Source organism: Octopus sinensis, linkage group LG21 (genome assembly GCF_006345805.1).
Source record: "Octopus sinensis linkage group LG21, ASM634580v1, whole genome shotgun sequence".
NCBI lineage: Eukaryota > Metazoa > Mollusca > Cephalopoda > Octopoda > Octopodidae > Octopus > Octopus sinensis.
In genome coordinates, this window is record NC_043017.1 from 10,564,569 (window position 1) to 10,586,692 (window position 22,124).

A 22,124-nucleotide genomic window follows, 5' to 3' on the forward strand; every position below is an offset into this window, starting at 1 on the left:
TCAGTTGGTACTTATTTCTTTGGCTCCTGAAAAAAATGAAAAGCAAAGCCAACCTTGGTGGGGTTTGAACTCAGAACCTAAAGAGCTGAAAGAAATTCTGTGGCGCATTTTCTGATGCTCTAATGATTCTGCCAGCTTGCTGTCGTTCTTTCCTTCCTTTCTTGCATGCATCGTGAAGATGAAGGTGTAGTGAGCTTTGTTCAGAACCATGAAGTACCACCAAACTGCTGCAAGCTAAATGAAAGAGAGAGCCTCTACATGGTTGCCCAAACTGCTGGAAATAGCAGCCAAACCTTCATCAAATTACTACTTTTTTTTTCTTTTTTTCTGTTGCCAAACAGGTCACATTAGATAATTTGTACTCCTAGATATACACTGAATATAGAAGACAAGATGATTAGGGCTGTGATGCCTTTAATTATGGGCCTGCTCTATCCAGACTGACCTGGGACTAAATAACAACAGCTACCACCAAAAGCAATTGGTGTAGGTTGTGGGTTCAATATTTGGTAGCGTCACCGTTTTGGTTGTGGGCCTCTTGACTGCTTGATACAAGATATGATGAGTTTTCGGTAAACTGCTGTTGGAAGAAAGTTAAGAAAGTTCGTTGACCTGATACATATATATATAGATATAGATATAGATATAGATATGTACATGCACACATATATATGTGGGTTTGTGTGTGTGTATGTATACACACACGCACGCACATATGTATATGCATACACACACATGCTCACACACTAATATATATATATATATATATATATATATATATATATATATATATATATATATACGCACACACATACATATATTTATATATATTTATATGTATATATACATATGTACATACATACATACATATTATCTATATCTAAACACACACACACACATGCATACATACATATCCTTGTTGCTTATTTTGATATATATATATATATATATATATGTATGTATATATATCAAAATAAGCAACAAGGATATATATATATATATATATATTATATATATATATGTATATATATCAAAATAAGCAACAAGGATATATATATATATATATATATATGTATGTATATATATCAAAATAAGCAACAAGGATTATATATATATATATTATATATATATATATATATGTATATATATCAAAATAAGCAACAAGGATATATATATATATATATATATATATATGCATGTTCTGTTTACCTTGTCTAGAAACAAGGCTTCCGCTGTTATAACCGCACCACCACCGTCGGCGCCATAACCATTACTACTACTTCCTTTCAAAAGTTGAAATAATGGTTTCTCTGGCACAAAGCACCAACTTTGTAGGGTTTGGGGGACAAGGGTTAGTGAGGGTGGGTGGGTTGTATTTGATCAAATTGATCCGCTGATATGACTGGTACCAATTTTCTTTTTCTTACCTTCCCCACCACCATTACCACCACATCCTGGTACTTATTCTATCAACCCCCGAAAGAATGAAAGGCAAAGCTGACCTCGGCGAAATTTGAACTCAGAATGTGAAGACAGATGAAATGCCTCTAAGTATTTTGCCTGGTGTGCTAACAACTCTTCCAGCTCAACACTTTAATAATAATAATAATAATAATAATAATAAATACCCTGGTGCAGTACCAGGCAGTGGCTCTCCTGGCTTCTCAGTGTTATCATGTACATTGTTTTGTTTTGGTATAAAAGATGGCCTACAGTAAATATTCTGCTCAATACCACAGATTTGCTTGTCATTCGTTTGACCTTAACCAGTTGAGCATGTCCCTTAGTGGCTGACAATATGTGCATCTCTGATCAGGAGTTGAAGTAGTTGGGGAGCATCATAGCCATGTGTCGAGAGGAATTCTATGGGGTTTGAATAATTTACCTTTGGAAACATGGGTGTTTCGTTCGACATCCTTAAACAAACCTTATTCAGGGACCTTTTGAGCAGGATGGGCCACTTGATCTGAAGAAAATTCTCACTGAGCCCCACCTGCAAGGTCATGTGCTGTTTATCTTGATATGAGATCACCATGTCATGTACATATGGTTGTGATGCATGTGATGGGTATAGTGGGCTTCGTATATTTGTACCCCAGTGTCACATTGATGGCATGTGCTGCTTTCTCATTCAATAATAATAATAATAATAATCCTTTCTACTAAAGGCACAAGGCCTGAAATTTTGGGGAGGAGGATAGTCAGTTACATCAGCCCCAGTATGTAACTGGTACTTATTTTATCGACCCCGGTGGCATTTGAACTCAGAACGTAAAGACAGATGAAATACTGCTAAGCATTTCACTTAGCATGCTAACAATTCTATTTCTTTACTACCCACAAGGGGCTAAACACAGAGAGGACAAACAAGGACAGACAAACGGATTAAGTCGATTATATCGACCCCAGTGCATAACTGGTACTTATTTAATCGACCCCGAAAGGATGAAAGGCAAAGTCGACCTCGGCGGAATTTGAACCCAGAACGTAACGGTAGACGAAACACGGCTACGCATTTTGCCCGGCGTGCTAACGTTTCTGCCAGCTCGCCGCCTTTATAACAATAAAAAGAAGAAGAATAGAATGTTTAAGTGAAGAGTTTTTGCATTTTTGAATGGTTGATGTCCATCTTCCATGCTGTAATTACTTTTAGTTTTAACACAAAATCTGGGACCGCATCATTTGTCAGGCAGGGGCATCTCTGGAAACCCCTTTTTTTTCTTTTTACTTCTTTTTTTTGTTTTTGTCCTGGTCCATGGTGAAGTCGACAGAAAACGGGTGGAGCACAGTGTTAGTAGAATTGACATGAATGTATTACTGGTATGTAGCATATTGAATGACCTGGTTTAGAGTAAGGATTCAAACGCAGAACAATGAGAAGCTGAATGAATCATAAACACTGAAGCATCCTAACCCAGCACCCTACTTTTGGTGCCCCTCTTGTCACATGGCAGAAACGCTGCTGTATGAATGCGTGTCTGTGCACATGCACACACAATTTTGCCACTCCCCTTCTTACTCATGTGCACCCCTACATTGCACTACTTCTCCCCCCACACACACACACCTCTCCCATCTCACATAGATATACTCGCATACATACACTATATACACATTTACAAACTCACATATACACACATTCTATTTCTCTTTTTCTCTCTGTCTCTCTCGCTCTCTCTCTCACACACACACATGCACCCCTTTCTTGCATCACCTAGCCTACTTACATGTTTGCCTCTCCCATTTTATGGATACACACTTTGTATACATTCATATACACACACAAATATGAACACACACACACACAGCACATGCCCCTTCCTTTATACAAACAGACACACACACACACATACATATGTGCTTTCTTTCCCTTGCCCTGCATACAATCACAAACACACCCTCAGCTTTTCCTCTCTTCACACACACGAACATATACACAGACACACAAACTTCTCTTAACCTAACCTACATACAAAACAGTCACACATATATACACATCAGTGTTAAAAACTATGCCAAAATCTGTTGTTACCAAGTCAGGAGCTAACCATTGCTACAGTTGTGCCAGAAGCTAACTGTTGATACCACTGTGCCATAATCTATCTGTTGTTACAATTGTACCATTAGCTGTCTGGTGTTACAACTATGTCACTACCTGTCTGTTGCTACTATTGTCTCTAGCTATCTGTTGATCCAACTTTGCCACTAGTTATTTGCCCTGACAGCTGTGCCATAGGCTTTCTGTTGTTACAATTGTGCCATAAGCTGTCTTTTACTGCAGCAGGGTGACTCTCTGTGTATGCATTGCATTTTCAACATCTCTCTCTCTTTCTTTTCCTCTGTTCATTTCAGGTTTCTTCAAACGTACTGTACAAAACAAGAAGGTTTACTCCTGTGTGGACAACAGAAACTGTCTCATTGACAAGACGCAAAGAAAAAGATGTCCATACTGTCGCTTTCAAAAATGCCTTACTGTAGGAATGAAGTTAGAAGGTGAGCATGCTGACCCATCACCCTTTGCTCTGTTGAGGGTCTTTTTTTTTATTTATTTATGCATTTTGTTGAGGGTGTTGAGGTTTTCTCTTCTGAAAATGTTTAAATTTTATTCAGATGTGGTATACATGTAACTGTATACCCATCATGCCCAATTTGGCAACATACCCATTTTACCCAGTTTAACAAACCCATTGTGTTCAGATAGATAACATACTCACTGTGCCCTCTTTGGTAATGTACTCATACACTCAGATAGACAATTAACCTACTATGCCCAAATATGTAATATACCCAACGTACCCAGGTGGACAGAATACCCACTTTATCCAATTCAACAATACATCCACTAGCTCCAGATTACGGATATACCCACTTTGCCCTGTTCAGCAACATACAACTGCCTGTGCCTAACAAAACCATATATCTATTGTGCCCCAATTTAACAATATACCCACTGTACCCAGATGATATATGCAGAGCCCAGTTTTACAGCATACCCATTTTTGGCCTGCTAAACAATATACCCACTGTGTCTAGATAAATCATGTATTTCCTTTGCCCATACATGCAATGTACCTATTTTACTTACAAACCCACAGCTCAAATAGATAATACTAGCACATAGTGCTAGTGCATGCATATACAGCTGCGTGCGTGCACACTTAGATGCGAGTACTGTCCAAATCTCCGACCAATCACATACAGCTAGCTGGCATTCAATTGGCGTATCAAGTTTTGGGCATTTTGATTGGGTTTTGGATAGAAAATTCACAAAAAATTCACTTCTATTGATTTTTTAATGGCTTTGCGGGGTGACTGGGGAAATGTAAAGACGTGCACGACCACCCTTGGGCGGTTTTGAATGACCATAGAAAGTGCGAGCTCTCTAACTGAAAAATTGTGGATTTGTATAAAGGATACACACACACAGACAGACATTTTGCTGTTTATATATATATAGAGATATAGAGATAACCATTGTATACATAATATACCCATTGAAAACATTGTGTCCAGTCTGCAGATAGTATTTGACCTAGTTGTAGGGTAGTTAATGCTGTCCCCTCGGAAACATTTCTTCACGCTCAGAGTTGCTGAAGCATGGAATAAACTGCCTGCGTCAGTTGTTGACTGCCATGACACTGCATCCTTTAAGGCCCTCATGCTTTCCGAAATCCGTCGAAACTACACCTGATTATATATGCACTTTAGATGAGTTGTAGTGCACCTGAGCACTGTACACAATGTTTATTATTATTATTATGAGATCAAGGTTTTACTAATCTGTTTTTTTTTTTCTTTCTCAGCTGTCCGGGCCGACCGGATGCGGGGTGGTCGAAACAAATTTGGTCCAATGTATAAGCGGGACCGAGCACTAAAGCAACAAGCCATACGTCAACGACAGCAGATGCTGACATCGTGCCAAATTCACCTGTCAAATGGAATGAACTCTTTACCCACGTCCATGGAGGACATCAAACCTAGTTCGCTCCTGATGGGTGGAAACCAGCTAATATACAGCATGGGTAGCAGTTGTGGTGGTGGTGGTGGTGGCGGTGGTGGAGGCGGTGGTGGAGGAGGAGGTTGTGGTGGAGGGGGAGGGGGAAACATCTCGCCTCTCTCGTCGCCGACCCCGTCGATGCCTTCACCCGTCTACGACGCGTCCCCACCCATCAGTCAGTTAACCCTAACGAACAGTGAGTGTATGCCTGTTAACACGGGCGGCTCAGCCATGCAGGGCACCCTGCAGCAGTACCCGGCCATGATCAGCGCCCTACATCCCATGCACTCCAGCCTCCTCTCACAGCAGCCTGCACTACCCCCTCTCATACCGTCCCTAATCTCAGACTTCAAGGCCACCATGCCTAATGAGACAGAACGTAAACAAAAGCTGCTTAACTTTATTCAAAATGAATTTGGTGGGTTTCAGTGTTCGTGGCATTCGGACAAGTTATTTATGATGTTATGTCGCCTTGTGGACCAGTGCCTATTTCTCATGGTTGAATGGGCACGCTATTCATTTTTCTTCAAAGAATTAAAGGTAAGTAAAATACATCCATTCATACGTGTGAGTAGTATAGTTTTCGTTAAGCATTGTCTCGTGTATATATAAATTTTTTTAATATTTATTTTTTTGAAACCGAAAGAATACAAATTATAAAAAATTGATAATGCAGGTTGAAGGTTTGTACGATTACTTGATATTTATATGTATACACAAGAACATATGGTTGGGCTGTCGGATAAATGTTTTCTATTTTTTTTTATTCTACTTGGTACTCCATCTTTATATGCCTGAAAAGAGATAAAATTTATTCAAATTTCAAAAATGAAAAACAAAAGTTGTAGAGGAAGGCAGGAACTACAAAAAAAAAAAACAAAAGATACTGATAAAAAATATTTTTCATGTTAATTCAAATAGAGTTGTAGTGCACCTGAGCACTGTACACAATTATTATTATTATTATTATTATTATTATAACATTGGAAAGAATTAAAATAAAAGAAAAGTAACTAAAACAAAAAACAAATGAATTTTCCTGACAGCCTAACACACACAAACACGTACACACATGCACACGGTTTTGGTTTTTGCGAAAAGTGTACTCAATCTATGTTCTGTTATTTGTACAAAAATATTCACGTTGTTACTGCCTGGAATTGCTTGCCAAATGCCCTCTTTTGGCTATCCAGAAAGCCAACCTCACAGACTTACACATTGTTTTTCATTGGTTGCATCAGGTCATGTGGTATTTCCCTGTTGCTTATTGATATGTTCACTGGGAGATAACTCCAAGCATTAGTCCTTATGTTGCCAAGCCAGATTTTCCAATATATTAAAGGAAGATAATTCATCCTGATTGTATTTGATAAACATCTAAGACAAATGCCTTTCCATGTGGACAGTTTATGAATGCTTTATTTCATCTCTATTTAATGTATTGTATTTCTCTGTGATGCATAGATTGTAGCTTCTACTACCATTTGCTATCAAATGGTAATGCAGGTGTCCCAAGACACACTCTGCATGGACTAAGACCACATGGTTGGCAAAACAGCAAAAACTCACTTAATCTCGATTTTCAATCCTATATCTGACTGCACCTTCTGTGAATTGAGAGCAGGAAGCAACAGCATTTCACCACCCACTCCTTGAAAAAATGTCAATGCAATCAAAGAAAGGTTTTTTTTGCATTTATATAAAATGTCTGGTAGATAAAACCAAATGTGTGTTCAGAAGAAAATGGTAAAATGCATTCTGCACCAACACCAAGACAAGTTCAACTGCAGTGTATTCAATATAAAGCCTATTCTCTCCACAGACTAAGGAGATTGAAAAATTCAAAATCAATTCAATCAACCTAACAGAAAGGTAAATTTTAGAAATTATGTCATTAGCATCCAGAAAATGTTAATGACCAAATATCATTCTTCAGAAACCCAAACAGGAATATGTGTCTGCTGACAAAAGGAGAATCTTAAATCATTACAACTGAATCATTTAAGACCAAACCAAAATATCAGGTGATATCACAGAACCATACACAGAAGCAAATCAGAATCCAGTGCTTATAACATAATAAACAGAAATGTAAAATATACTAACATCACAAATATAAACAACTTTTTAGAATGCAAACCATAAATTACATTAAAGAACCAGAAACATAACTTCTCATCCAGCCCCTGGTTTAGATGACGATATCCCTCCAACAAGGAAGTGGCAATCATAGTTAGGAAATACATCCTAGGTTCTCTAAGATTTAAATTTAGACAAGCAGGGAAATTTGAATAAGACACTGCTGCCTTTACAGGGGGTTTATAATATAGAAAAGATAACCAGCTGCCAATTCCCTTTGTTTGATGTAGTTGAATTGGATCCATCTAATTTCTGAACACCTCTTGAAACCATTAGGATTCAGGAAAACATGCACCATCAGAACTGATTCTAACTTAAGCATAATAAAGAAAGCAAAGATGTTGTTCCCATTTCATAATGATTACTTCTGAATCAAGAAATAAGAAATATTTTGACATATCCATGAAGACCTTGAAGAGTGTAGAAGCTTTGGAAACAGCAGTTCATATCCTAGGTTTTATTTAAAAAAAACACATTGCACTCAACTGCAAGGGTTAGGGTTGAGCTAGTAATCTCCCATAAAATAGATGGTCATAACATAATTAATCCCAGATAAACAGATAAACGAGCATATTTATTCAGAGAATTCAATAGCTCCAATCCTTCAAACTACATGTTTTCTTGCTATCACATCAGACTTAAACATATATAATCCTTAGACTCACTGAAAGCCAAAACAAGGAGCAATCTATATCAGGACTCCTTCACTCTTCCTTTTGCTTATAAAAAAAGAGCATTAGAAGAATGTTAAGCTTATCATCTGACAGGAACATATATGACAAAGCCACCTCTCGTTATACATAAATAAGAAGATGATTTATTGAAAGAACTTGAATACATTGAACAGCCTACACAAAACAATATTGAATACAGGGGATTATTTTGGTGCAATTCCTCATAAAGTGTGACTGTAACTTCCAATATAACATGGAATTTCTTGTCGAACATAAACTTACTTGAAATGCACAGGTGCTGCAAATTCTTTAATAGAAATAGTGTGAAACCTATCTACAGCTGCTTAGGTTATACAAACTCTCAAACCTCCCACCATCATCTAAACTCTAGAAGCAATATACACTCTGGATGCAAATACAGTTATACACAAAAGCTTTGTACACTACGGAAAATGCTCAAAGTTGACGATACTCTCTTACAAAACTGGAGTAAAAGCAGCAGATGGTATTGAAATTGTATACAAAGAACACTTAGACACACAGCAGATTCTTCCAAATGAAGAGACAATAAATTCTATTTTACTTCCCACTATATCTGGAAGTGTAAAATAAAGTAGGGAATTTTTGAAAAAGCTCGACCATACACAAATTGTAATAAAGTAACTTTTGCATTACTGAAAAATACCATATATTAATAACAATAGATAATATTTTAACTCTTAAAAGTCTTATAGTGTTTTCTCAGTATATATCTCTCATTCCTATTAGAGACTAACGATTTTGATGAAATGCAGTTCGTACAATATGCAAATAAAAGTATATAATTATTGCATAAATGTTGATGAAATTTCATCTGCAATATAACAATTCTTTTATGTGCATTGTGAATATGGCTTTTACCTGTTGTCATGGTCTTGCACCTGCCAAGGTAGGTTGTATACAGTGATCCTGTTAGAATCTATAGATCTTGATGAAATGCAGTTAGTCCAATCTAAAAGTCATAAAATATTGTATAAATTTAGTTGAAACTTGATGTTATATAACAATCGTTTGTGTATACTGTGAATGTGAGTTGAACTGTTGTCATGTTCATGCACCTACCAAGGTTGGTTGAATACAGTGAAGTTGGTGTTTTGAAATATATTCACAAGATATGGATTTCTGGGCATTGATTTCTCGGCTAAATCATTAACCCATTTGCATTCAGATTACTCAGTCAAAATGCAATGTTTATTTATTCACATTTTGTAACTTTGAGATTTTGATGAGGTAACTGTTAGTTTTCAGAATGGTATTGTAGGGCTGGCATGAGAGGCCAGATCTGGCTACATTGTACTTAAAACAGGCCGAATATTTTGGCCAGATTTGACTGGTTTAAGTACTAAAAGGTTAATAAATGAATAATAAAATAATTCATTAATAAATAATATTATTGAATTCTAACTCACAGCTTGATGCCAATATTAGCTGTCATTAAGCTTGAATAATTAAAGAGAAAATCCAGACAGTGAGTTTTTTTACAAAATGAGGTTAAACTTTGTTTCTTTCGTACAGAAGAGTGAGGGCTTAGTTTCAAATTTTGACCCCAAAACAATGGGGTTTTTTCAACTCCAGCTTTGTACAATTGAGGAATAGGCATCAGATACAACTGACTGCTGGGTGGGATCTTAATTAAACCAGAAAGCAAAGCATTTTCAAATTGTCCACATAGATGGAAATTATATATATATATATATATATATATATATATTAGAAAATTCTCTCGGACAGATTTGAAGTTGACCTTGGAGTAAAGAGGGTATGTCATTATAGAGGTTGTGAAGGGCAATGAAAGGACTTTGACAAACACAACTTATTGATTGGTTAACAGAATGATTAATTAAACAATCAATAAGTTAACTGGTTAACTTAATTGACTAATCATCATCATCGTTTAGCGTTCGCTTTCCATGCTTGCATGCGTTGGACGGTTCAACTGGGGTCTGGGAAGCCAGAAGGCTGCACCAGGCCCAGTCTGATCTGGCAATGTTTCTACGGCTGGATGCCCTTCCTAACGCCAACCACTCCATGAATGTAGTGGGTGCTTTTTACATGCCACCGGCACAGGTGCCAGACGAGGCTGGAAACGGCCACAATCGGATGGTGCCTTTTACGTGCCACCGGCACGGGGGCCAGGCGGGGCTGGCTACGGCCATGATCGGATGGTGCTTTTTATGTGCCACCGGCAAATAATAATAATAATAATAATAGTAATAATCATAAAGGAAGTGAAATAGAACCAGTGTGTGTATGTGTTTATTTTGACATAATGACCCTTCCATGATGCTTTTTTTTAAAAAATACAATAAAGCTAGGTTATCTTTCTTCAGTATATTAGAAAACTGTGAGGAAGTGAGATAAGCAATGAAAGTTAGGTTTTTCTATGGTGATTGCGAATATAGTTGTCTCCCATTAACTATTTAAGTGGACATCAAGGAAGTCATTTTGGGGCAGAGGGCCTGACAGGAATGCTTGTTATTGAATGGACACTGTTAAAAGCACCCAAGGGGCCAGGAGGTGGTGTTTAATGCTGCTGACAGATTAAGCCTACCATCATGGAAACATTCATATATGACCACCTCCACTCTGAAAAATAAAACAGAAAAAGAACCCAAAGTCATAAATTTTTTGCTATTTCTATGGATTTTGTTGATTTGGAATGACTCTGGATTGTGAAGAGAGTCTTGGTTTAGATAATATTTTGTTTACATGAAACTTTTATTTGCATCAGTCATTGGATTGTGGCCATGCTGGAATATCCCTTTGAAAGGTTTCTGTTGAACAAATCAATCCTGGTACTTATTATTTTGTTTTCAAGTCTGGTGCTTGTTCTTCTGGTCTCTATTGCTAAACCACTAACTTACAGATATGTAAACAAACCAACACACATACACACAGATATACAATGGGTATCCACTTAGTTTCTGTCTATCAAATTCACTCTCTCTTTCTATTACATGCACATACACACAAACACATATGATGTGATACTGAAGAAGGAGCAATAATTCCTGAAACATGCATCTACACCCATGATTTTTCTATCTTCAATAGCATTGTTTACATAGACATATTCATATATGAAATGTCATAACTTTCAGTACTGGCTCTAAATTGTATAGAAAATCTGCAGAGACAACATTAAAAGCCACCCATACACACTCACACACACCTCTTACAAAAGTTTTCTCAAGTTTTCAGAAGAAACAATTCTTATTACTGCTGTTACTAAGACTTGAACCCACAACCCTTATGGTCAGTTGAGATTATAGAAATATGAATAAAAAAAAAAAAAACAACAACAATAAATAAACATAGTTTGATCCTCTTAATATTTTCCAATGTTTTTTTTGTCTTTTTAGGTTGAGAACCAAATGAAACTTCTACAAAATTCTTGGAGTGAATTATTAATTTTGGATTTTTTATATCGACAACTTAACACAAATTCCACCTCAGAGTTTACATTGGTTAGTATGTGGTGCCTGGCACCTCTGTCATCTTCTGTGTGTGTGTGTGTGTGTGTGTATAGTATTGTGTTGTTTATGTGAGTGTGTGTAGTATTGTGTGGTTTGTGTCTGTGTGTGTGTGGAGCTGAACATGTTTTTGTGTGCGTTTATGGTGCTGCATGTATATGTGTATTATGTGTGTGGACCTGTGCATGTGAGGGTTGTGCCGTATGGTACCATGGTGCTGGTTGTTTACTCCAAGTCAGCTCCAAACAAGCCCCACCACCTATGATCAGGAGGCATCCAACCTGCTGTGACCATCAATCTTGTCTTCAGACCACAACATTATCCAGAACTATATTATCCACTAAATACTCACATGTTTTTTTTCCTTCTCTCTTTTCTGAGTGTGTGTTAACATGTTGTGGTGTGATCTGTGGGAAATTTGAAATTTAGCTGCTATTTCTAGTATGTGAAGCAGCAATTACATACAGTTTCCTTCATATGTGATGCAGTGTGTAGAACTGTTTGTGAAGTGTTTAGCTTATGCCTAAATCCTGCAATGCTTGGTGGGTTTCTGCACAATTTCCATCTACCAAATTTTTCTCACGAACCACTGGTCAGCAGGAGGGCTTTAGTAAAAGTCACTTTTCTAATAAACCCAGAGTGATGTAGATGTAATGGGAATTTCTTATCATACAGTGTTGCTGTATATGGCACTTGACAGAGAATTGTCCCAATTGTAAAATTTCTAAGTGGATTTTATCAGATAATGTATTAATGGACACAGCCTCTGCAACCCGTGCAATGGTGAGAAGTTCTAAATTCTAACAAAGGGAATATGAATTTTAAACTGGGAAAAACAAATTAATTAGCAATTGCCGACATGAAAATAAATTCTACCTGGTTAACTACAATAGAAAACTTAAGCTGGATTGAAATCCCCTCTTTCATCATCATCATCATCATCATTTAGCGTCCGCTTTCCATGCTAGCATGGGTTGGACGGTTCAACTGGGGTCTGTGAAGCCAGAAGGCTTCATCAGGCCCAGTCAGATCTGGCAATGTTTCTATGGCTGGATGCCCTTCCTAACACCAACCACTCCGTGAGTGTAGTGGGTGCTTTTTACGTGCCACCTGCACAGGTGCCAGACAGAGCTGGCAACGGACACGAACGGATGGTGCTTTTACGTGCCACTGGCACGGGGGCCAGGTGAGGCTGGCAACGGACACGAGCGGATGGTGCTTTTACGTGCCACCGGCACAGAGGCCAGATGGGGCAGCGCCGACAACGATCGGATGGTTCGCTTAACCACAGCTGCAATTTCCACTGATGTTGATCGGCCTCAATTTTGGTTCTGCTTTTTGGTTTGATTTTGATTTTGATTTTGACTGTTCTCATATTCATATATAAATTAAAATTACTGATTTTGATTATATATGAGCACAACCTGTTTAAATGCTGTCACTACTAACATAACTACATCATCACTGTCATCTCTATATCATCAATATGCTCTCATTCCACATCCACTACCACTGTCCCAACCAACACCATTATGGTATCACCACACATTACCACTACCCTCACCACTTCATCTTTGCCACACCACCACCACTACCATCATGACACTTCCGCCACCGACACAATAACAACCATCACTGTATCTCACTTTCCTACAATCATCAACCCTTTGTGGTTACTATATACATACATATATATATATAAGGCGAGCTGGCAGAAACGTTAGCGCGCCAGGCAAAATGCTTAGCGGTATTTCGTCTGTCATTACGTTCTGAGTTCAAATTCCACCGAAGTCGACTTTGCCTTTCATCCTTTCGGGGTCGATAAATAAAGTACCAGTTTCATACTGGGGTCGATGTAATCGACTTAATCCCTTTGTCTGTCCTTGTTTGTTCCCTCTATGTTTAGCCCCTTGTGGGCAGTAAAGAAATATATATACATGTATATATGTGTATGTGTGTGTATATATATATATATATATATATATATAATATATACACATGTATATATGTGTGTGTGTGTGTGTGCATATATATAAAATAATTTTCTCTCTCTTTTGTGTTCATACAGGCAAGTGGTCACAGATTAAACGCAGATTTCTTCGATAAAATAGGTTTAGGTGACATGAGAGAGAGACTGCAGGATCTTATCAAAAAGATGCGGGAACTAAAAATTGATGAAAACGAATATGTTTGTCTCAAATATTTAGTGCTTTTGAACCCCGGTAAGTGCTCAATTGTTGCTGTTGTTGTTGTTGTTGTTGTTATCATCGTTGTTAAGGCAACGAGCTGGCAGAATGGTTAGCAGCATCTCCCCCATCTTCTATGTTCTGAGTTCAAATTCCACCAAGGTCGACTTTGCCATTCATCCATTTTGGGGTCGATAAAAGGAAGAGCTAGTTGAACACAGGGGTCTATGTAATTCACTTACACCCCAACTCAAATTGCTGGCCTTGTGCTGAAATTTGAAACCATTATTATTGTAAAGCGGCTAACAGGCAGAATTGTTAGTGCGTCAGACAAAATGCTTTGCTTCTTGCTATTTTTCAGTTTGAGTTCAAATGTTGCCATGGTTGACTTTGCCTTTTATCCTCTTGGGGTTGATGCAATCAGTTTAATTTCTCCCTGAAATCACTAGCCCTGTGCCAAAATTTGAGACCTCCATGAGGCGTTGGACCTCATGGAGGTACTGACAGGTGACTGAGACCTTTGGCTTGTGTTGACCTGTCAAACCATGTGAGACCATAGCTGTGGCCAGTGTCAGGTCAATGGCACATAAAATACACCTACTACTCTCTCGGAGTGTTTGGCATTAGGAAGGGTATCCAGCCGTAGAAACCGTGCCAAATCAGCTTAGAACCTGGTACAGCCACCCCCCAGCTTACCAGTTTTCAATCTAACCGTACAACTCATGCCAGCATGGAAAGCGGATGGGAAATAATGATGATGTTGATTATTCCACAGAGGTGGACTTTGCCTTTCATCCTTTTCAGGATCAATAAATCAAGTACCAGTTGAGTACTGGGGTTGACGTAATCAATTACTTCCTCCCCCGAAATTTCAGGCCTTGTGCCCATAGGAGAAAAGATTATTATTATTATTATTATTATTTAAATTTTTTTTTAAAATTGAATAATTAAATAAAAAGTAACAAAATAAAATAAGGGGCTGGAACCTTGGAAATTATTGTTTTCTTGAATGCTCTTTCTTCTGTTCTCCCTTAGGTATATGGGGCTACTTTAGGCCCTAAGTCTTGCAAGCTATGAGGCAATCTTCATTATTGCCAGTGGCATGTAAAATAGAACACCCAGTAAAAGGGTTGGCAAGCAGAAGGGCATCCAGCTGTAGAAACCATACTGAAGTAGACATTTGTGCATCACTTGTCAAATTGTCCAACCTATGGCAGCACAGAAACCTGTCATTAAATGGTGATCATCATCATCATCATCATCATCATTTAGCGTCCGTTTTCCATGCTGGCATGGGTTGGACGGTTTAACTGGGGTCTGTGAAGCCGGAAGGCTTCATCAGGCCCAGTCAGATTTGGCAGTGTTTCTATGGCTGGATGCCCTTCCTAACGCCAACCACTCCGTGAGTGTAGTGGGTGCTTTTTACGTGCCACCTGCACAGGTGCCAGACAGGTGATGAATATTAATTTTTCACATGTAAAACTACTTTATTAAATTAAAATAAAATTAATTTGCAACAAATATATCATGTGATTCTTGTAACATTTAATATCATCATCATCATCAACATTTAATGTCCGTGTTTTAATATCCACATCCAATCGTGGCCGTTTGCCAGACGAGTCTGGCACCTGTGCTGGTGGCATGTAAAAAGCACCCACTACACTCATGGAGTGGTTGGCATTAGGAAGGGCATCCAGCCGTAGAAACATTACCAGATCAGACTGGGCCTGGTGCAGCCTTCTGGCTTCCCAGACCCCAGTTGAACCGTCCAACCCATGCTAGCATGGAAAGCGGACGCTAAACGATGATGATGATGATGATGTTTCATGCGAGCATGAATTTGACAGTTTGACAGGATGTGATGTGATCAAGCACTGCATCCTGCTCTAACGTCTGTTTCGGCCTGGTTTCTACTGCTGGATGCCCTTCCAAATCCCGACCACTTTATGCATATGTAACCTTTATGTGTATGTAACCTTTATATGTATGTAACCTTTATATGTATGTATCATTTTTACTTTGCAGACGTTGGAGGTGTGGAAAGCAGGCAACTCCTTGAAGACTGCCAGGAGAAAATCAACACTGCCTTGATGGAATACTGTACTAGTGTTTATCCCAATATGAAGGACAAGTTTGGCCAGGTTTTGTTACGCCTGCCAGAGATTCGCATGATAAGCATGCACGGCGAGGAGTTTTTGTATATCAAACACTTAAACGGAGAGCTCCCCGAGCAGACTCTCCTCACAGAGATGTTGCATTCCAAACGAAGGTGAGACACTGCCTGCCTTAGGCTCCATCCAGTCGGTGTAGATTCTTGGGATTTTTGTGTGTGTGTTGGTAGGGGGAGGGGGTTTGGGTTGGGATGGGAGACGTTAGGGGAAAAAAGCTGGGTTGGTTCGGGAAATGGGAAGGGTGGGTGGGTGGAGTTTTTGGGGAGCGAGATGTTGGGGTAGGGTAGGGGTGCTGTGAAGTTAATGCCGGAAATGACGAAGTGCAGTGCATTGCGACAAAAAAAAGACCTTGAAAACAAAAAAGAAAAAAGAAACTAGCTGCGGCTTTTTTTTTTTTTTGGAAATTATATTTTATTTTATTTTTTTTTGTTATTGGCATTTTTCTTCAGCATCCAGCATCGTTTTTTTTTTTTTTTTTTTGTTTTAAACATCGTGATTATTATTGTTATGATGATGATGATGATGGAAGATGCCGCCATGGGAAGTACACACTGTAAAAAAGAAGAAAAAACACCCTGTTGTTTTGTTGTTTATTTTTGTTTTGTTTTGTTTTGTTAACTTTTTTTGGTTCCCAATATATATATATACACTATATATATACTATATATATATATATATATATGCTATATATATATATATATAATATATATATATATATATATATATTAAAAAAAGACTAGCTGAGTTCTTGTGGTGAGGTCTGTCTGTCTGTCTGTCTCTCTGTTTGTCTGCCTGCCTGCCTGTCTGTCTGGTGTTTTTTTTTTTGTTTTTTTTTTTTTTCAAATCGACAAAAGTACAGAACTGGACTGAAAGAGAAAGAACACTGTGAAATGAAATGAAATCAAATCTGATAACGAAGGAGTTTTAGGGTTTATTAATCACTACCATTATTATTATTATTATTATTATTATTAATTATTATTATTATTATTATTATTATTATTATTAGTTGTTATTGTTATTATTTTGTATGTATATATATGTACATATACCTATATATATATATTTTCTGTTTTATATATATATATATTTATATATATATGTATACACACACACATACATACATACACATGCATGTATATATACACATATAATTTAATTTTTATGTTATATAATGTGTGTATGTATGTATGTATATATATACATTTTTATGTTATATTGTGTGTATATATATAAAATTTTATATATGCTATATATTTATGCATATGGCTTTTATATATATATATATATATATGCTATATATATATATATATATATATATATATTAAAAAAAGACTAGCTGAGTTCTTGTGGTGAGGTCTGTCTCTCTGTTTGTCTGCCTGCCTGCCTGTCTGTCTGGTGTTTTTTTTTTTGTTTTTTTTTTTTTCAAATCGACAAAAGTACAGAACTGGACTGAAAGAGAAAGAACACTGTGAAATGAAATGAAATCAAATCTGATAACGAAGGAGTTTTAGGGTTTATTAATCACTACCATTATATTATTATTATTATTATTAATTATTATTATTATTATTATTATTATTATTAGTTGTTATTGTTATTATTTTGTATGTATATATATGTACATATACCTATATATATATATTTTCTGTTTTATATATATATATATTTATATATATATGTATACACACACACATACATACATACACATGCATGTATATATACACATATAATTTAATTTTTATGTTATATAATGTGTGTATGTATGTATGTATATATATACATTTTTATGTTATATTGTGTGTATATATATAAAATTTTATATATGCTATATATTTATGCATATGGCTTTTATATATATATATATATATATACATTCTATATATGGATGTATAAATGTATGCATATGGCTTTTATATATATATATACATATATATACATATTCTATATATGTATGTATAAATGTATGCATATGGCCTTTATATATATATATATGTGTGTGTGTGTGTGTATAGATATATTATATGCTATATGTATATGCTATGTATATATACCACATTTATGTATAATATTTGTTTTGTGAAATATTTTCTGTTTTTTATAAACCTCAAACTCTGGAGATAATTTTGTTGTTTCTTTTGTTTTTTTTTGTTTTTGTTACTTTCATTTTTTTTTTGCTTAAATTGTTCCTTTTCATTTTCTTTTTTCTTTTTTTTGTTGGCTATTGACAGTGATTTTAAAATTTTAGAAGAGGAAAGAGGCAGAAGGGGAAGTGTGGTGATTCTTTTGTTTTTGTATTATTATTATTATTATTATTATTATTATTATTATTATTATTATTATTATTAAGGCAGTGAGCTGGGAGAATCATTAGCATGCTGGACGAAATGCTTAGTGGTACTTCGCCTGGCGCTATGTTCTGAGTTCAAATTCTGCTGAGGTTGCCTTTGCCTTTCATCCTTTCAGGGTCGCTAAAAATAAGTACCAGTTGAACACTGGGATCACTGTAATCGATTCTTCCCCTCCCCTAAAATGGTTGCCCTTGTGGCAAAAATTTGAAACCATTATTATTATTATCATTATCATTATTATTATTTTGTCAGAAGGCAATGAGCTGGCAGAATGATTGTCACACGGGGGGCACAATGCTTTGCAGCTTTTATCGTTTGCCTTTTACATTCTGATTTCGAATTCCGTGGAGGTTGACTTTGCCTTTCATCATTTAAGGACCGATTAAAAATGAGTACCAGTTGTGTTCTGGGGTTGATGTAATCGACTTGCCCCCTCCCCTAAAAGTGCTGACCTTCTGACAAAATTTGAAATCATCATTATTCACTAGTATTATTATTATTATATTATTATTATTTATTATTATTAAGGTGTCAGCTGGCAGAATCGTTAGCACAGAATTGCTACCCTTGTGGCAAAATTTGAAACCATTATTATTATTATTATTATTATTAAGGCAGCAAGCTGACAGAAATGTTAGCATGCCAGGTAAAATGCTTAGCAGCGTTTTATCCATCTTTACATTCTGAATTCAAATTCCGCCAAGGTTGACCTTGCCTTTCATCCTTTTGGGGTTGATTAAATAAGTACCAGTTATGCACTGGTGTTGATGTAATCAACTTACCCACTTCCCCTAATTTCAGGCCTTGTGCCTATAGTAGAAAGGATTATTATTGTTGTTGTTATTATTATTATTATCATTATTATTATTATTATTATTATTTTATATGTAACTAGATCAGGAATATATCTTTAAGCAGAGAGATAGTGGTACATTGCATTTTCACTGTTCAACAAGGCATTGAAACTTTTTTTTTAAGTACTGTATTTGATGGCATAAAAGAAGCATGTGCATATTAGATGCACCCTAATTTCAACAACACATATTCAGAGGAAAAGGTTAGCTTATGAGAGATCCAGTTTTGCATATAGGACCTGGGGTGGTATTTTTGAGACATTTAGTTTTTGATTTTGTTTTTTTTTTCAGGGGTGAAGATGGGGGACAAAAAAAGATTTGCATCTTACATGCCATCAAATATAGTGATACTAATAAATGAGGATAATTGTGATGAATGTAAAAAACAAAAAAAAGAAAGTGAACTGAAGAAAAAAAACATTTTATTAATTTTATATTAAAAATAGAACAAAAAAAAACACATTGTGAAATTATTTAACATGGATAAAATTAACGAGAATGAAGAGGAACAAACGTTTATAGTAACAACAACAACATCGTCATTGTCATAACAAGATGACAGGAATATGTTGATAGTTATGAGGAGGAGGCAGAAGAGGATCAGGATGATACTGCAGGAGGAGGGATTATTGATTAAAAACTACACAAGAGAAAGAAACAAGAAAAAAACAAAAAGAAACAGGTGATTGATTGTGTATAAAATATTCTGTGATAATTATTTTGTGCATATAAATAATATGGTTGCCATGGTGATTAGATGGACACTGGCTGCTGCTGCTGTAGATGGCTGGACACTGACTGATGAGTACGGTAAGTGGACGTTGGTGAGTGGTGACTGGTAAGGAAGGTACAGTGGTATTGCTGTGACGCTAAATCTGGAGAGGTAAAAGTATGGTTCTGGGTTGACATGGAACTTCTGCATCAATTGAGAACTATAACTCTCTTTCTCTCACATGCACACATTGTGCTGCTATTGCTCCCCCCCCCCCATACACACACACAGTGTATTGTGGGGAGGGTTGTGCCACCATTTTGCTGTTATTGAAGTAGTAGTTTCCTCCCTGTTCATCAAACCCTATGTTTTTTTCAATGAACTTTGTAAACAAAAGCCAAAAGTACTTGAAGAGTTGGGAGCTAAACATGTATGTAATGAGTTAAAGTTACATAACTTCTGGCCAGCTTTCTTTGGAAACATATATAGTACATATTTACCTGTTTCATTCCCTACTCCCAATGATATATATACGTGTGTGTGTGTGCGTGTGTATGTTTTGTATAAATCTTTAGTTTAGTTTCCCTAAATGTAGAATTAATTCTGTAACCAGAATAATCTAGAAGGCAGACGATGGCTGTATTGGGTTATGTCCCCTTATGTTTTAAGTTCAAATCCCATAAAGGTTGGTTTTGACTTCCATATTTCAGGGTTTGTCATTGTTGTTTGGCTCCACGTCAGCTCTGATCCAGTCACCCTATGATAAAAGGCATTTCAGGCCTGGTTATCCTGACTATTGGATCTGTCCTTCCTTCTTTTTTTAAGGCAGTATGTTATAAGGGAAATTTGTCTGCTATTTGTAGCAAACAAGTTAACCACATAGAAGCTTTCTCATTGACTCTTTTTCATTGATTGACCCCCCCACCTCCCTCAACATTTTAACTAGTCATATCAGTCGCAAATATTCCACCTGTTTTGTGTTCAAACTGGCCAGATCTGGCCTCTTACACCTACCCTACAATGCCGTTATAAAAATAAACACATCATTAGAATCTTGAAGCTGTGAAATAATAGCTGTCTGCTTCAAAACGATGGGAATAAATAAGCATTACATTTGATGGAGTAGGAATCTGAATGGTGAAGGGTTGAGGATGTCATGGTCGGATTGTTTGGTGCCAAAAGTTGTGCAAACTTATGTCCTTAAAGAAGGAATTCAGTGCACATGACCCTTTAAGGGGCCTCCAAGACTGGTGGAAGGGAGAGAGAGAGAGAGGAAGGTATCCTCTTCAAACAGAGGACTTGGTCCCAAATACAACAGACTGGTTACTCACCAAAGATACCCAAGGTGGTGGCATTAAACCAGTTGACAAATTATGTCTTCCACCCAAGTTGGAAGGCCATGATTGGATTTGTACTCAGAATGCAAAGAACCAGAAAAAATACCGTAAAGTATTTTCTTATCATTACCATCATCATCATCTGTTTGTCTTCCATGCTGGCATGAGTTGGACTGTTCTACAAGCTAGAGGACTCCGTTGTACTCCAGAGCCTGCTATAGCTCGGTGCCCTGCCTAACACCAACCACTTTACTGTGTGTACTGGGTGCTTTTCCTTTCTTCCTTTTGTAGCACTGGCACTTGTGACGTTTCTGAGTAACTCCTAAGGCAAAGGGAAAGAGCACTTGGCTTCCTAGGATGCGATGAAGAGGTTGGGGGATGCGATGAAGAGGTTTTATGCCAGGTGTTGAGAGATTAAAGCATGATGGAAAGACAAGAACAAGTGACTTGCTAGAGAAGGGTTACATGGCTAATCCCCGCATTATATATGGACAGCTTGAAAGAAGACAATGATGGAAACGAGGAAGGGTCATAACTTTCTGCCAGAGGACTGAGGTGAGCTCCACTGTGCAGGATTTCTACTGCTGGACACTCTTTCTAATACCAACCACTTTGCAGAGTTTTGACCGAGTGGGGTGTGGCAGAGGGGAATAGGTGGCTTTGTGCCAGGGACAGGCATAGAAGTCCT

At 37.0% G+C, this 22,124-nt stretch overlaps 1 protein-coding gene across 2 annotated transcripts in view; it reads left to right on the top strand.

The window, feature by feature from the left end:
- Positions 1–17,073, top strand: part of LOC115222922 (nuclear receptor subfamily 5 group A member 2) — a 254,655-nt gene extending 237,582 nt beyond the window's left edge. The window contains exons 4-8 of one of the 2 annotated variants that reach the window (XM_036512049.1): positions 3,853–3,993; positions 5,304–6,037; positions 11,712–11,816; positions 13,891–14,044; positions 16,037–17,073. In XM_036512049.1, coding sequence (XP_036367942.1) covers positions 3,853–3,993; positions 5,304–6,037; positions 11,712–11,816; positions 13,891–14,044; positions 16,037–16,284 — 1,382 coding nt within the window. In that variant the 3' untranslated portion in view covers positions 16,285–17,073. The remainder of the gene's footprint in view (positions 1–3,852; positions 3,994–5,303; positions 6,038–11,711; positions 11,817–13,890; positions 14,045–16,036) is intronic. The other variant, XM_029793317.2, reaches the window with a different exon arrangement.
- The last annotated feature ends 5,051 nt before the right edge of the window (positions 17,074–22,124 follow it).